General features: G+C 31.3%; 1 protein-coding gene across 1 annotated transcript; it reads right to left on the bottom strand.

Annotated features, from left to right (window-relative positions):
* Positions 1 to 4,855: 4,855 nt before the first annotated feature.
* On the bottom strand, positions 4,856 to 13,760 carry LOC100782198 (DNA damage-inducible protein 1-like). Its single transcript, NM_001253345.2, is given in 16 exon segments — positions 4,856 to 5,111; positions 5,730 to 5,755; positions 6,070 to 6,115; positions 6,868 to 6,938; positions 7,015 to 7,084; positions 7,173 to 7,265; positions 7,937 to 8,030; positions 9,703 to 9,764; positions 9,916 to 9,960; positions 10,057 to 10,119; positions 11,536 to 11,601; positions 11,783 to 11,899; positions 12,168 to 12,276; positions 13,057 to 13,199; positions 13,583 to 13,615; positions 13,704 to 13,760. Coding segments are annotated over 16 exon segments (1,218 nt in total). The 5' UTR covers positions 13,755 to 13,760; the 3' UTR covers positions 4,856 to 4,982.
* Between the last annotated feature and the right edge of the window lie 3,646 nt (positions 13,761 to 17,406).

Genomic DNA, 17,406 nt, shown 5'->3' with positions numbered 1-17,406 from the left:
GAGTTCATTATCAAGGGGCAAGGGCCAATCGATGATAAATTATTATTACCTTTTGTTTTTCTTTGGGGCTTCAGTACAAGTATATTACCCCTTAAAATTATCGTTATTCGTTTTTATTTTTAATTTGCCTGTTGAGTCAATCTTTGCTCCAAACATGCAAATAACAATACTAGTAAACTCAATACGACCGAATTCGGGTCACGGTCAAGTTTTTCTATATGGAATAGTGTGTGGGTGGGTGAGGTTAGGGATATAAATTTTCAACTCAACAACAATAATCATTAAATTACAGTAGTTAAACTGTAAAGTTAAGTTTACACTCGTATTAAAAATATGTTTGGTTCTTAAATTTCCTAGTTTCTTAAAACTTGCATAAATTATGTATTATGTTAAAATGTGCTTGATATACAGTTTAAAAAATTTAAGATTGAAAAAGAAAAAAAAAAAAAGAACAGGGTGGTGCAAGGGACGACTTTTTTCCAATCATGGGAGCAAAGTTAGGAACCAGATTTTTGTCCCTCGGTGTGTTTGGTATAGTAGATTTAAGAAGGAAGGATCAAGAGAGGAATGAAAAGATATTAAAATTAGTCTCTTCCATGAAAATGAAGATGTTTTAATTAAAAAGACAAGAAGTGTTTGTCAAATAATTTTAATTAAGTTGAATAAAATACGTTAATTATTATAAATCTTTTAATATTATCTTTGATTCCTATCAATAATTTTTTTAAAAAAAATAATTATCCAAATTAGCACCTCATTTACTCATTAAAGCCCAAAGCTTTTTCTTCTTTCTTCTAAAAGTGAAGGAAAGAAAATATTGAATGGAACTCAATCTCTTACATGAAAATGAAGATATTTAAATTAAAAAGACATAAATTTGTCAAGGAGTTTTAGTTATGTTGAATAGCATACGTTAATTATTATAAATTTTTTGATATTATCTTTGAATCCTATCAATAATTTTTTTAAAAATTGTCCAAATTAGCACCTCATTTGCTTATTAAAGCCCAAAGCTTTTCTTCTTTCTTCTTAACAAATTAGCACCTAACACTTTGTTTGGTTTGAGGAGTGATTTAGAAGAGAAGAATTACCAGTGAATAATATATTCAATGCCTACCTACAAAAACTACCTATGAAAATGATTGGTAGGATAATTACCCACTTAGTTGATATAAAATATGGTGTTCAAAACACGCACAACAAAATAAAAAAAATTTATTTTGCATCTAAATTATATTGAAACAAACGACATACTAAATATGTACCTATTGATTAGTTCTTGAAGCATGAAAAATTTTCTTCAATAGTGTGAAGATTTTGCATGTATCTATATCAAGAATGATCTCTATTCGTCAACAACTTTGATAGATGGAATAATAATCTTAAAATATTGGTGCTACGAGAGAATGAGAAGAAAAGTGATAATTTTGATCTTCAACGTGCGTTGTATTTGTAGCATGCCGTAGAAAATAAATTTTCAATAAAATCGAAACCACTACTCATAATATCTTATCTTTTAAGCTATTTAAAAATATTATTTTTTGTTACTTTCTGATATTAGCCATTTAGCAATTGAAAATTGGAATAATAATTAACCAAGTCCAACCTGTACGTAACACCTTTTTTAAACCTAATTCCAAACATGAGATCCCCACATTTGTTTCTTTTCTTTTATCAAATATTTTTAATTATTTATATTATTTATATTTTCAATGCTAGCAAAAAATATAATAATATTTTACTTAGGAAATAAATTAATCATTTGATCATATTAAATTCTCTAATTTAATTAATCATCACACATTAAAATAATTTCTTTAACAAAAATTAGAATACTCGTTTGTGTGTGACCCCATAAATTCAATACTAAGCCGATAATATATTAATCAAATTAATATAGTAATCAAGGTAAACATTTAGTAATACTCCTTAACATCCGGATAACATGAAGTAATGTTTTACTTTCAAGAACCATTAGATGAATAGTATAAACATTTCTTCCATTTTTAGAGTTCTAGGTTAACTCTAGAGTATGATATTACTCTCAAACTCTATTGAGTTAACTTATAATAATTTAAAAAACTTATTTCTTCTTTCATTTAATTTTTCTTGTCAGGATATAATTTTATTCATAAAGTTCAAACTCATTACCAAGAGTTGATGGGTTCCTTCTTGTGATTAATCATTAATTCTACAAGTATTTAATCATATCAAATATCCATTCAACAAGTGCTCCAAAACATTATGTGTTTGGAATTAAAATATAACAAATAACTTGTTAATTACTATAACAATCTCTGGTCAAGGAAAACTATCAAATCTCTTCTAGAGAATTTTCTATTGATAATTTATGGTAAATTTAACCATTAAAAAATTTCAATTGAGTTAGCTAAATGATCACAATCACATGTAGGCATGACAATGAAACCCGTATTTGTGGGTATCTATCCAAATCCGTCCTGATTTTGACAAAGAATACCCAAATTGACCAGGTATGGGTTCGGGTTCGGGGATTACCCGATTTTTTTAATCGGGGTCGGGGACGAGGATGTCACTACCCGTCCCATATTCATTCCCGTACTCACCCCGATGATGAAATTATTAAAATTTTATTAATTACTTGTTATTTTTTTTTATAATTTTTACATAATTTAAGATTTTTTTCTTGATAATTTTTGTAGACAAATGTGCTGCAAATACAAGTAGTTAAAAATAAATGTGTAACAATTAAATTTTTTTAAAATTAGATTTTCAATATAATTTTTTTACTAAAAAAACTTTTTTACAAATCTGAACCGGGGATGGGGCGAGAACACGAATACCTGATACCCAACGGATATGGAGATGGAGTAACAAATTTTAATCCATCGGGTATCGAGACGAGTACGGATATATGCTGGGTAGTCGGGGTCGGGGGACTAGGGAGGCAATACCTATCCCCATCCCACCCTGTTGTTATGTCTAATCATGTGTGACTCATTTATATATGTAAATTAATAAATGAGATCTATTAATATTTATCTAATAAATACTTCCACATATATATTAATCTATCTGGATTATTGATGTTCTATTTACAATAATTCTATGATCAAGAACAATTTAGATTTAAGTTAAAAAAATAATTTATTTCTTATTATCATAATTTCCATTATGGTAACAAGTCTTTAATTTTAATAAAATATATTATCAAAAATATTTAATCAAATAGTAAAATATAATAATGAAAACAAAATAATATTTTATTATTAAAACTAAAATTAATTACATGATAACTTGGATCATAGAAATACTAAATTATTTCCAACAATGACTATGGGCTCATGTTTGAATAATTACCTACAAATTTTAATAGAGACAGATGTGGGTTGGTTACCTTAATACTCAACCCTACCCATAATAATAATAATCCACCAAACAAAACAAAATAGTGTTTGATATTTGTTAAGATATATCGTTCTTTAATTCAAAAAAAGAAAATTACATTTCTTATAGAGATAAATCATAATCTTTATCTTTGTTTGCTTAGAGATAGATAATGTGCCATAATAAATAAATAAAAACATTGCATTCCTTATTTGCTTCTTTTCTGATTTTTCTCTATCAAAGTTTTATCATTGGATGAGTTGTACATTGAGTCCTTTGAGACCAAGGATGTTAAAACACTTCGAAGCGATCACTTGTCTCATGCTTTTTGAAATGTTGTCTAGTAAATGTGGTAAAACAAAGTTGGCAATTGAGAATGCGTCAAAGACAAGGATTGTGACTGCATAGGTGGTATTAGACTCAAATTTTTTTAAATAAAATTTTAAATTCAAATTTTGTGAATAAAAAAATGTTACTATAACTTGAAAGGAAATATTTCAATAAAAATATCAATCAAATTTTTCAGCAGTAAAGATTAATCATATGGTGGCAAAAAAAACATTAAAAAATAACAATACAAAAAATTCTTTTGTGGCTAAAAGTAATGTGTTCAAAATGTTGAGAAGATAATTTAAAAGCTAAACACTATGGTTGGATTTGGATTAAAAGATTTGGGAGGGAGAAAATGTGTGATTTTCATCTATTTAGTTGGAAAAGGAACCGAAAAGAGAAGTTGTAGCCCCACCGGAGATTTCCTTTTTTATTTGCCATGAAAGAGATAATTTTTGGTGTCTCTTTTTCTTCTTAGGTTTTGTAAAGAATTTAAAAAAAAAACGTGTAAAGAAACAATGACAAAATAAAAAAATACATTTTTAATTAGTATAAAAATATATTTTCATACGATTTTTTTTCATTCCCCTTTCCACCTATCCAAACTTTGTTTTCATATAATTTTAAACATTTTTCTTTCCCTCCTATTTCTATTCATTAATAACATTTTTCCCACTATCTTTTCCCTCTAATCAAAATAAAAAACAAGAGTCATGTTTCATATTATAATGAAGAGTGAGAAGGGAGGAGATATTTATTAGCCAGTTGATTTTAAAAAATGAGACAACATATGAATATCTCTTACTAATCATCTTAATTTTCATATTTTTATTTTTTAATACCATTAGACCTTTAAATTTTGAGGCATGTTGGTCGTTCACAATATAATTTAGTTATGTCAGTGTCCTTCCAAATTTTTTATTTCTTCATATACCGCATTCATATATTCAGTTGATAGTCTCATAAAATAAATCAAATTTTCGCATAACTTGGTTAGTTAATAGTCCTCCTTTGTTCTTATGATGTGTATTGAAATCACCTTGCCAATGATGCGACGTCTGTTGTGATCATGCATATCCTAAAATCTAAACTAAATTTCTTCAACCTCTATATAAATAGAAACATTGAGTTAGTTTTTTCAATTGAATAGAAACATTCCTTAAAGTATGAACAACTCACACAATAAATGCCATCATGTCTATGATTTAGAATTTGTAATTGAATTGGCTAAGAGTAAAAATTGTTTCAAGTAATAAATCAATCAATTTCCAAAACAAACGTTGTTTCTAGCCCCCAAAAAGAAACCCAGCTGCCTGTTCCTCATTGCCATTGAATAATTGAAGAGCTTGTATAATTGCATTTCTTTCAAATCCCAATTCAACAAGCTTTGCAACTTTGGCTTCAAACTCAGAATCCTACAACCATAAAAGACTACATCAGGAAAAAACCTCAACAAGTGAAATCAGTAACCATCAAATACAATCACAACATGAATGTAGGTATAATACATAAACTGACAGTAATCTGAGCACAGTTTTAATTTAACACTTAAAAACTGGCGTTTACTTTTAAATCTGGAAAGATTTAAAAGTGCTATGCAGTGCACACTACATTTTCGCCTTATTTTCAACCATATACTGTTAATTTGTTTTTGCCTTATTGTTTGAGGTAATATACACTACATTTTGCATTATCAACCAATAGACCAACAGTATAATAAATACATCCCATTGTGAGTAAATCTTCTACTCAGTCCTCCAAAGATTATAGAGTTATCATATTAGTCATGCAAAAAAATTTCTACTAAATCTTTCAAAAATACAAATATATGGTTTAGATCTTTAAAAGACTATGGTGAAAATATCTTTAAAAACTAATGCAGTGACTAGTTAATCCTTAGAGAACCATGCACTACTTGAAATTTATTTTACCACCAGAAGGGAATGAACACCGATAATCATATTCATGGACAGTCAAGTACAAGAGTTAAAATACAAAGTACAAAACTGAAACATTGATACTTGAAAGCATACCTTAGTCCTGTCACCAGAAGCTCCACCTGAAAAATGAGTAGAAATAAAAAGTTATTTTTTTTTAAGGAAATGTGAAATTTGATATTGGAAGAAAAATGAACTTAATTTTATTGACAACTGCAAAATAAATTCCTCATCAACACTTCATAAGTAGAGAGCAATTTATCTAGATAAATTGCAAGCTTACAACGCTTGCATTGGGTTGAAATTTGATTGAACTAACCAATTGAACCCCAAAATTGGACAAATACAAAAATGAATTTTTCGGCATATTTTATGCTCTAAATAAACAAAAATGATTTTTCCCATAGCAGAATTTTAAACAATCTCCAGTACTAACCAGAAGAGTGGCCTCCTGTTGATGGATTATTGCTGCCTGATGCAACCTGGGGATATAAATATTTAAGAGAGAAAAACAACTGTCATTGTCTCCAAAACAAAATGACAAAGCAAACCAGAAACACTAATAATTTATGACTATGTATCATTGTTTAAAAATTTTACTTCATTCCTTTTAAAGAGAGTACATTTGTCATAGGAACTCGGGAATAGTAATTGCAGATTTGAACTTTTAACGGACCATAACAATGTTTTCAGTTCACACATTATCACCAAGTCACAATCTATACTCAACAATCATATCCAGGGAAATATGATTTACTTTCAACTACTTCCATTTCTTATTTTCAGTTCACATTATCACTAAGTAACAATCAAAAGCAGTGGCCAATTTAAGATCGAATATGGAAAATCATATCCAGGGAAATGACTTACTTTCAATAACTCGAGTCAACAATCAACATAAAAAGTGACATTCTTACCCATATGGAAAAAGGAAAAGGAAAATGATAATGGCAATCAAAATCCTACTTATTAAACATCTCTCCTTTTGGTTGCAGGAAAAAAAAGTAAGGATGCTACTTGACACCTTGGTCTGGAAACCAAAATATATTTAGTGTGCCAATACCCTGCCGTGGGATATTTTCATCCCTTCATATATGCTATGAAACATCTATTTTATAATATAATTATCAAAACATTAAGAACAATGACAGCATTTGATCCTAGAAGCAGAATAAAGCATTACAGTTTCAACTCAGTTGCTTAAAGAAAAGCTTATAATTAAAAGTATGCTTACTTGACCACCAGAGCCTGAAGCTTCCTTAGCATACTTTTCCTCGTCTAGAAACCGAGATGGTATGTCTTTCTCTGAACATGACAACCAAGAAGCTCAATATATAATACAATCTGTAAAGGATTGAATTGAAAAGAGATCTATGCAAACCTTGCAAAAATGGTACAGAAACTTCTCCTCCACCAACTCGCAAAACATTTTCTTTCAAATCAATTATACACTGCAGACAAGAGACACATCTATAAGAATAGCAGCTTAGAGTAAACACTGAAAGCAATGATGTTAAAGAGTTCAACTGAGGATAGTACCTGGTGCTTTCGGAGCATATCCAGTCCAAAGAGAAACTCCATATTGGGAGAATCCAGCACCAAGAATGAGCAGGGGTAAAATATACTCCCAATCTAAAGGAAAATACATACACAAAATAGAAGTTGGAGTGAAAAAATAAAATGGACAAAATATACTGTAAGAGAATGGTTATAGTTTCAACGCAAATTAAAATAAATCAATCTCAAAGTATTAAATTGGAATTGGAATGATTCATTCTTAAAGGGGACTCAAAACATTCTTGTATTGGTGATATACGAAGACTGAGGAGAGATGTCATCAAAACAATAATTTACACAAGTGACCTCCTATATACACCAGACACAAGAAAACCAGAAGAAATGGACACCTGCTCATGACTAAACTGCAAACTCATTTCTCCAATCATTTTACCCTTGTGAAAAACATATTAAAAAGAATGGCACAAAACAGCCGTATAGTGAAGGAAGGTAAAGGGTGAGAACTACAATTTTTAAAATTTAAATCACAAACAACAAAGATCCTTCTCAGTAATATATCAATACAATGTGGATAAGCATGTTATACCAAGCAATGGTTTTATATTTCAGTTACTTTTGCTTCATAAGTTAAATGAAAAAATACAATACCCAAATATAATTGATCACCAAATTAGATATCCACAAAAACAAGAGTAAACATATTATTATCCACCTATACTAGCAATCAATAAGATACTCACAACATCAGCAACACAAATTATCCAAAGGATCAGTTCAAACAATACCTTGATTGGAGCTACATGTATACGACCCAATATTTCTGATTGGCCAACTCCATGAGCAATTCCTCTGTAACGCTGATCTAAAAGTCTCAACAATCTGGAAGATAACATGACCGTTACAAAAAATTTCACATATTCAATCTGGTAACTTATGAAACGAATATCTAGAAATACATGAGAATAAGAACACATCATTCATTCAAAAACCAATCAAGACAGAGAGAGTGACAGGACCCTGAAGGCTCACAAACTAACAACAGTTTGGAGATGAAACTTAAAAAAGGAAGCAATTTAATAGGAACTCAAAATTTTAGATAAGAAAATATGATGGAAAAGCTCTGTAGAAGAAAAGGTAGCCATAAGGCTCACAAAAAATCTTTAATTTCTCTCTGCTATATTTAAGCAACACTAGTCTTCCCCAAAGTCATTCATGCACTTATCTTGCACCTACTGCCATTTTTTTTTTTGCATAATTTACAAGCTTAACAAACATCAAACTCCAAAATCATACTTCAAGCTCTTATGTAAGCAGCAATGTTGTTAATGGCGGATGGCGGTTCATGGCGGAAAGTCAAAAATCCGCCATAAAAATATGGCGGATGGCGTAGCGGAAAATGGCGGATGTCATGGTGGACAAAAAAATACGAAAAAAAAGGGACTGTTAACAGTAAAAAGGGGTGTCAAATAGCAAAAGGAAAAAAAAAAGCTGTAGACACAAAAATGGGGTGTCAAACAGCAAAAGGCCCAAAACAAAATTAAAAAAAAAAAGATGAAGGCTGACCCGCGAGCTTGTCTTCTTCGGCTTCTTCGTCTTCTTCGCGAGACAGAAGGAAGGCCGTTCGTCGTCGGAGCTCGTGCCTTGCCGGGGCTCGTCGCGAAGTCAGCCTTCGTCTAAGTGTAAGGGGTGTCGCGGGCGGCGGCGGCTGGGTGTGCGGACTGCGGGTATCGCCTGTCGCGGCGGCGGCTGGGTGCGGCGGGGTGAGGGAGGACGCAGAGGTGCGGGAGGGACGCAGGGGCTATTCTGAATCAAGGTGCGTGGGTCGCTTTTAATTGAATGAATAACCGGGTAGGGTTGGGTCGGGTCGGCCCAACTCCTACCGCGGACAAAAACCAAGCAAAATCCCGCCATTTCCGCCACCCCGCCATAACCGCCACGGCCGCCATCCCAAACCCGCCACGCCACCGCTATTCGGTGGCGTTTTTTCGCAAATCCGCCACCTAAATCTGCCATGGCACCGCCATGGCCGCCATTTAACAACACTGGTAAGCAGTGTCTAGACAAATATTTGATTATATATAATATTCCTTACATTCCTGCACTCTTTTTATCTTCATGGCTTAAATATCTTTTTAGTCCTTCCAAAATTATTTTCTTTTTAGTCCTTGCAAATATCTAAAGTGCTTTAAGGACTAAAAACAAAACAAACATAATTTGCAAGGACTAAAAGCAAAAAAGCACTAAATTGCGAGGACCAAAAATATATTTAAAGCTATTTTCATTCCTTTACTCAAACTATCCATTTTATGTATGTTGAAAGAAAAAATTGAACGAAGGGAATAAATCTGAATTGTATTTTTTACTTAGGCTTTACTTGAGCAATGTACATATGCCTATGAATATCAGTGGAAAATATTCATCTGATTCAAATATGTATAATTTACATAAAGCATAATGTTGATAATTTACATATACCACCTAATAAATTTAATCGTTATATGGTATTATAGATGTCTTGGAAGAAAATTCTAGTCAAACAAATTTATCATACCCAAGACGCTCAGCACAGCTTTTTGATATAATGGTAGACTGAGCTCCACTATCCACAAATGCCTGAAACAAAGTGAGAATCGAATTCATGCATATTCCATTTCATAACCAGTCATAGTTGGAAGCAGCAGAGCTAAAAAAAAGCAGGTAAATATTCTCTATACTCAGAACCTAAACTTGAAAAAGAATGCACTTATTGTGACAAACCACTTACCTTCAATGGGACACCATTAACCTCCATATCAACATACAACATGACCTGAAACATTCCATAAGAACTTGGACATCATTATGAAATTATGAAAAACAAAAAAGCTATTAGCATTGAATACAATGGTTAAAAAATCAGACATACCACTCTAGCAAAAGCTTCAGGATTATGTTCTAATGCAGCAGCCCAATTTTCATCAATCCCTTTCTGTAAAATTAGTCAAAATTGAACAAACATGATACTGTCAATCAGGAAGAGGGAGATTAAGACAAGATCAACTATTACAAACAGTAGCTTTTGAGGACAAGTAATAGGTCGCACATACCATGAAAATCTAATAGAAACTGAGAATGACTAAATAATTATCCACTGCACTAAGCATAAACAAGCACAAATTCACAAATTTTCCGAATTTAATTTGACAAGGCAATGTCAGTCTTTAGCCAAGAACTTCTCATAAACAAACTGGTTAATTAAAGATTCATGGAACAAAGAAATTATATATAAAGAATTAAAGATATTTTTTACCCTTATCATAATTATTTTAAAGTGCTACAGTCTTAATATAATAAAATTAAAATCGATGGACTTGAATGCTAATTGATTAAAAAATCCACAATATCATAAACAATTCACTTGAATCATGGTAAAGTTCTTTAATTCATCATGACCTTGTTGCAACAGCAAGAAGCCAAAACTGCCCACCAGTTTCTTGTTACAATAATGACAGACTTTAAATCCAAAATTGGATACAAAAGTCTTCCATGGCAAGTAGTAATGATTATATGTAGTATTACAACAACCTCTGACATTGAAGTCAAAATAATATTCTCATGTAAATATTGAAGACTTATATAGCGCTAGTAGAAACAAAAATGAGAACAATGAGAAAGATGGTGTTTTCTGGTAATGAGTATTCTAAGAAGAGAGCTCAGATGTCATTGGCACAGTTGGGAGACGGTGGGTGGAAGCAATTGGAGCAAGCACCAGAGGGAAGAGTTGCAAGGAATATGATGGTAGGAGGAGGGGTGTAGGTGGAATTGCAGAAACAAGGTGAAGAAGGAACGGAAAAGAAGGTGGGATGCAGAGGCAACGAGAAGGAAAAAAATATGGAGAAACAAAAAGTGAAAAAGAGATGCAGAGGTGGGGGCAAATTGGTCTTCGCATTTCTTTTTCTCAATGCCATATGAAAGTCTCACCTCCACTTGAGAAGGAATAGCTCCTGTTGGTCCCATGTTCATTAATTTCTTTCCTTCCTCATTTCATTGTTACACCAAACCGGTGAAATACTGTCTATTCTATTTTCACACACTCTAATTCTTTCCACCCACTTCTCTTGAAACAAACATAATGTTAGTGCAAGTTGGGACTTTGTATTAGTTTAGTTTGAGCTTAAAATACTTTTTTTGCAGCTTCCTGAGAGAGCTTATGAAAAAGAGGCAATTATTTCTCCAAATCAAACATGTACTTAAATTTAGGCGTACAGTACATGGCAGTGCCTGGAAATTTTCATACACTATTAGAAATTGATGTCCTATTGACAGAGGGAATGCATATGTCAAAAGTCAATCTACCAGAGACTTGAGCTGTTTTTATCTCTAAACAAGAAAAAAAAGAGCTGACCTGGCGGATGGCAGCTTCAATCTTCTTTTGTGCTTCAACATCAAAAGGATCAGCATAAAGAAGAGCCTAGCAAAAAGAAGTCAAATAAACTTTGGAGCAAAGTATACTAACAGAGTGATGGCAAAGTACAATGAATAAAAATGAAGAACTCCAAAGGATTGGAAGGCAAGGCATCTAGTCATGATACAATTGAACTCGAACTCTTGACAAATGTAAAGGAACAATAATGATCATACTGCCTACTTACAAGCTCTTCTTCCTTCTGACGCTTTAATTCATCTCTTTGGTGATGACGCAATCGTAAAACTTCCTGCAATTTGTTCAGATCATTCCCTAAAATAGCTTGTGCCAACTCTGGATCACTCTGTATGTTCCATTATAAAGATGGTTATAAAACAGCCAAGCTCAAAAGAAAAGAACCAATATATAAGCAATCATAGATTGTGATTATATGTTTAAAACTGTAAAATATACCAAATAGTTTGATATTAAACTACATTTACTGATTTACGCATAAACTGCTAATCAGTAGGGGAGTTCAATAATTTTAATTTATTAAGCATAAGAGTAGCATATCATGTACAAACATCAGATCTTGATAAAGATTAAGTAATAAAACAAATATAACTTACCTGAAAGAGCTGACTCATCAAATTAGAATCATGTCTAATGTGCTGCTGGAAAGAACCAGGGTTGACAGCAGATCCATCAGCATTTAAGCTCAAATCATTCGTAGATCCACTGAAATAATTTAAATTTATTACAAAAAGTATATTAAGATATTGATACTTTATAATTCAATGAAACAAGTTGATATAAAATTATATAACAGTTAAAGTCCACAGTCACGCATCATGTGTTAATAACCCAGCAATTCTATAGCATGCAATGGTTATCTCTCCATTCTTTTACTATTTGTACATTTAATTATTCATACCACAAGAATGCTGAGCAAATGAGAGAAATATATGAAATTATAGAAATAGTGTCTGATCTCATAGAAACAAAGACCGGTAAGTCTCCTTTCAAATGATACCCACTAAACATCTTCCAGACTTCCAATACCTCATTTGCAAAAGTATCACTTGATTTTCTTAGCCCCTACCTTTTACAAATGGCACTCAATTTAGATTAATTTTTTCAACAACACATTAGTGAGTAAAATGTTAGGAGTATGGAGTAAGCTGAGCTACAACCTAGATTTTGTCCTATCACAAAACAAAAATTATCAGAGACTCCACAAACTATATCAATTGTGAAATATCAACTTCTTAAGCCAGCATAAGTACACAATCATAGTCAAGTCAAAGAGAATCTCCCAGTTCTTTAAATTCTAAATTTCTATCATGTATCAGTTCACTTAACACCTAGAACAACTAGACTATGTGCAGGCATAATAACTAACACCTGAGTACTTTTGGACAGCGGCATAAACAGGATGGCACGATTTACAGGTTTTCAAATAGAGGGTCCCCATCTTATCTCATAACAGTGCAATTTTAAATAAATGAAAGGTCATACCTAGAAGCAGTAGCGCCAGCGCCAGCACCAGACACCATCATTAGCAAATCATCATCCTTAACACCAAGAGCACTCAACTTCTCAGAATTCCTCACTTCCTTCCCATTAAACAGAAGCTGCTGTTGTTGAAGAGGCACACTTGTCTTCTCATATCCACAAATTTAGCATCAAACAAACACAATAAGAAACAACAACAAAAAAGGGCCACACAAATTAAAATCAAATAAGATCCAACACCTCATGCACCTTTCAAGTGCCATCTCAAATTAACAAAAGACAAATGAATCCACCACCAAAATCATCAAACAAACTCTCACGTGGGGGTTTGTTTCTAGGTTGTCAAACAATTGAAAAGGCACAACCCAGAATTCCCAATGAAAAATAGTGTTTCCCAAACACCCACATCAACATTCACAAGAAAGAAAATTGAGACAAAGACAACTTTTTTAAACAGAAAATTCAATTTCTAAGGTAAAAAAAGGAGATGGGTAATGGAGAAAAAAAGAAAGAGAAAAAAAAAACTCACCTCAACCTCGAGCAATGCTTTGACGTTTTCCACCTACCCAAAGAGAAAAGGAAATGAAAAACAGTGATGAGAAAAGAGAAAGATGAAGACAAAAAGCAAAAGAAGGATCTTTGATGAGTACAGATTCGTGGGGATCCACATCTAACGTGATGATTTGTTCATCAGCAGTCATGACAGTGATTTTCATCTTCAATTCAACCGTTTCTCTCTATCTATCTATCTATCTCTAGATTTGTGACGACGATGTTGTTGTTGCTGAAGCAAAAGGTACGAGGGAAAAAGATGGGCTAGTTTTCGATGGGAAGCTGTGATGAGGTGCAAAGAGCAAAGTAAAGACTGTGGGAAGACTAGGCTGTGATGTTAACGTGGGAAGCATTTTAAACTGTGTGACTTGTTGAGGACGTTTGGTTCAATTGGGATTTGGATGGAGTAGTTACTTCTCAACTAAGAAAATAAAAAAATATTTGTAAAAGGATAAGAAGTAAAAGATAAAATAAAAAATAATGAAAGGTGTAAATTTTAACTCTATGATCTAGTTATATAATATCATGTATGTGATAATGATAAAGGGTTTTGACTCTCTATTGAGAATAATTATCTTCATGGATAGTATTTTAAAAAGTTAACTTTTAATGATAATATTTTTTAAGATTTTTTCGTTAACGAAAATGGTTTTTTATATATTTTTAAAAAATTTCTTTTAATATGTTGTTTTAATTTTAATTCTTAATTAAATTTTAATATTTTAGACTTAATTTACTTTATATATTACAAATGCATGATTTTAGTCCTTGAATATCAATCCCCATATTTACAAATGTGCCATTACACTAATTGTAGCATTGAGTTTTCCAAATATAACCGTTGTGATTTTAGTTGGCAAATATAGATAGAGATGAGGAAAAAAACAAATTGTTATAATTGATATAAAAAAAATTTAGTTATAAATCATTATAATTTAAATTAAAGTTATAGATAATTTAAAGTTTGATATCATCTGGATTTTATATATATCTATTGGTTATTTTATGTTTGATTTAAAAAATAAATATAGGATAGGAAAAAAAAAATAAGGATGTTTTTTTTTATCCCCAATAAATTCCTTATTGGTATCTGCCTGAGCTTTAAGGCAATTTTTGACGATCACTGATGATTTTAATAAATACCTATTACAAAAGATAAAACTAGTAACTTTTTTTTTTCTTCTTTTGACAAAATAAGGCCTTAAGATGCTCTATATATATTACAAATCTATATTTAGGCTTGCTCTTGAAAGGGAGTTAAAGTGCAGCAAATATGGTATTGAAAAAAAAAGTATTTAAGTTCCATACATAAAATGTAATTCAAGTGTTAGCATGTTCATTGGACTTCCTGCCAATCTTTCAGGTTCTTGAATCATATATCATTTGATGCATCGAAAATTAAGTTCATGTTAATGCATTTGTGGGTTGTCTAAAGCACAACATAAAATATGATAAGAAAAAGTCTTAATTCCCAAACATTGTTCCTTACTCAGAGTTGTATATCTCATGTATATACATCAGGCTATCCTAGCAATAAATAAGACTAGGTTTGATGCCAACTTGCTGCTGCAGTTGTTGTTTCATGTTCAGGTGACAAGAACCACCTTTCACTTGTTGATTACTATCACGGTGAATTTTGTCAAGAGATAAGACAATACAATGAAATTCTTCCCTGAAAGTTCCAATTCAAATTTAAAGAAATTAGTCATGAAAACAAACAAATCATCCCCATAAAGATCATCACGGCTCATAATCTTGATCATAAAACCTCAACCAAAAACCACTTCATTTAAGATTTTCATTAAGAACACCTAAAGAAGCATAAAACCACAGTAAGTGAAAAAAAATAATAGAAAACCAAAACAATTAAATGTTATATATTACCATTACCATTTCATCAAAATCATGAAAAAAAATTAACCATTATGCATTGATCTAATCTCTATAAGTTGTGCATATAAATGATATAGATGTAACTTGTATTTATTTATACATTAGACAACATTCTAAGGCTAAACTTGATACAATGATATTATCAATCCATATATATATATATATATATATATATATATATATATATATATATATATATATATATATATATATATATATATATATATATATATATATATATATATATATATGGTGTGTATCCCTATATATACAACTACCATGATTGGAAGTATGGAAGACTCCAAAATCAACATGAATAATAAAGCTTAATTATACAAATTATAAGTAAAAATTATCTTGATAATTATACTGAATGCTCATTACCCAAATACACTTAGTTCGGCTAATAATGCATCATAACTAATCACTTAATCTTATAATGAAGTTACTAAATAAGCACTTAGTTAAACTGATTGATTACCCAAAATGCACCATAGTCAATTAGCATTAAGCTCATTATCCAAATGCAACTAGTTAATTACCAATCTCATCAGAATTAACTTCTTTACCTTCACGAGAGGAAAAGCTTGAAGTTGCTTCATAAAAAATATTTGGTGGTGACAAGTTTAACTGGGTTGGCCCGTTTTTTATTAATTATTAATTAAATACACAAAACAAAATGCTTAATGAAGCATAGCGTCATTTAACCTTTTCATTTCAAAAATTGAAACAACCGACACGTCCAAAGCCTTATCTCGAAGCACCATCCCGGTCATTTTCTCTCTCACCCAGGTTAAATTCAATTATCTGGAATTGATTCGTTCATAATCTTTATCTTAACATTCTTAGTAATTGCAATGGCTTCTTTTAAATTTCCAATTTTCCGCATAGCTATGGTCAGTTTTGTGCCTTTGATCAAATTTGGAGTGGGTCAAATTTTTTCAACCCTGTATTATTTTTACTTTATATCTTATGAATATTATAATATTAATACTATATATATATATATATATATATATATATATATATTATAAATATTAATCAACATTGTTATTATTATTTTAAATACCTTGGTGATATTTTAGATATGCATTAAATTAATGTTATGGGCAGCAAAAACTAAAATTGAATTAATGAGGATAAGTGTTGATAATTTTAAGCACTGGATTTCTTATGCTTGGTTGGGACTACTGGATGATGATGGTAGAGCTTTAAATTTGCTACTTGCGGTAGCAACAACTATTTGGTACGAAAGAAATAAGCTAGGTTTCAATGGAAAAAAGTTGGAATGTACACAGTTTTTGAGCAAAATATATAAGCTTATTCCCCTTTAAGAAGAAAGCTCAACAAGTAATGAGGATAATAATAAGGAGAAGGCTCTCACTCATGATGTTTACAAAGTTAACTTTAATGTTATAACTCGTTTTGTGAAGATCAATCTATCACCCAAGGAGGGCGAAGCGTATGCATTTCAATGGGCAATTGTTATGGCCAAAGGCCTTCTTCTTCAAAGGGTTATCTTTGAAACACATTGCCTTCAACTTCAACAACATTGGTAGAATAAAGAGCTTATGGGAAGGTCCCTATTCCATGGGATTGTTGAAGATTGCAGGAACTTTTGAGAAATTATACTAATATTTCACTTAGTTTCACTAAGAGAACAAGAAGTAATGTTGCTTGTTGTATGGCTTCTTTAGCCTTTTTCTTTCTTGATAACTATTGGATTGAGAAGGTCCTACCCTAATGGACCAAATCATTGTTTGGGGATGTAACTTTTGCTTTTCCTTTACATTAATAAATTCAACACTTACACGTAAAAAAATATTAATGATAACAAAAATAAATTTTATAAAATCGTTATTTTCTTTCATTTATTCATTAGATTTTATTGATATTATAAAACTTAGG

This window comes from Glycine max, chromosome 18 (assembly GCF_000004515.6).
Source record: "Glycine max cultivar Williams 82 chromosome 18, Glycine_max_v4.0, whole genome shotgun sequence".
NCBI classification, from domain to species: Eukaryota; Viridiplantae; Streptophyta; class Magnoliopsida; order Fabales; family Fabaceae; genus Glycine; species Glycine max.
The sequence above is the reverse complement of the archived record's forward strand: the minus strand, read 5'-3'. Positions and strand labels throughout refer to the sequence as shown.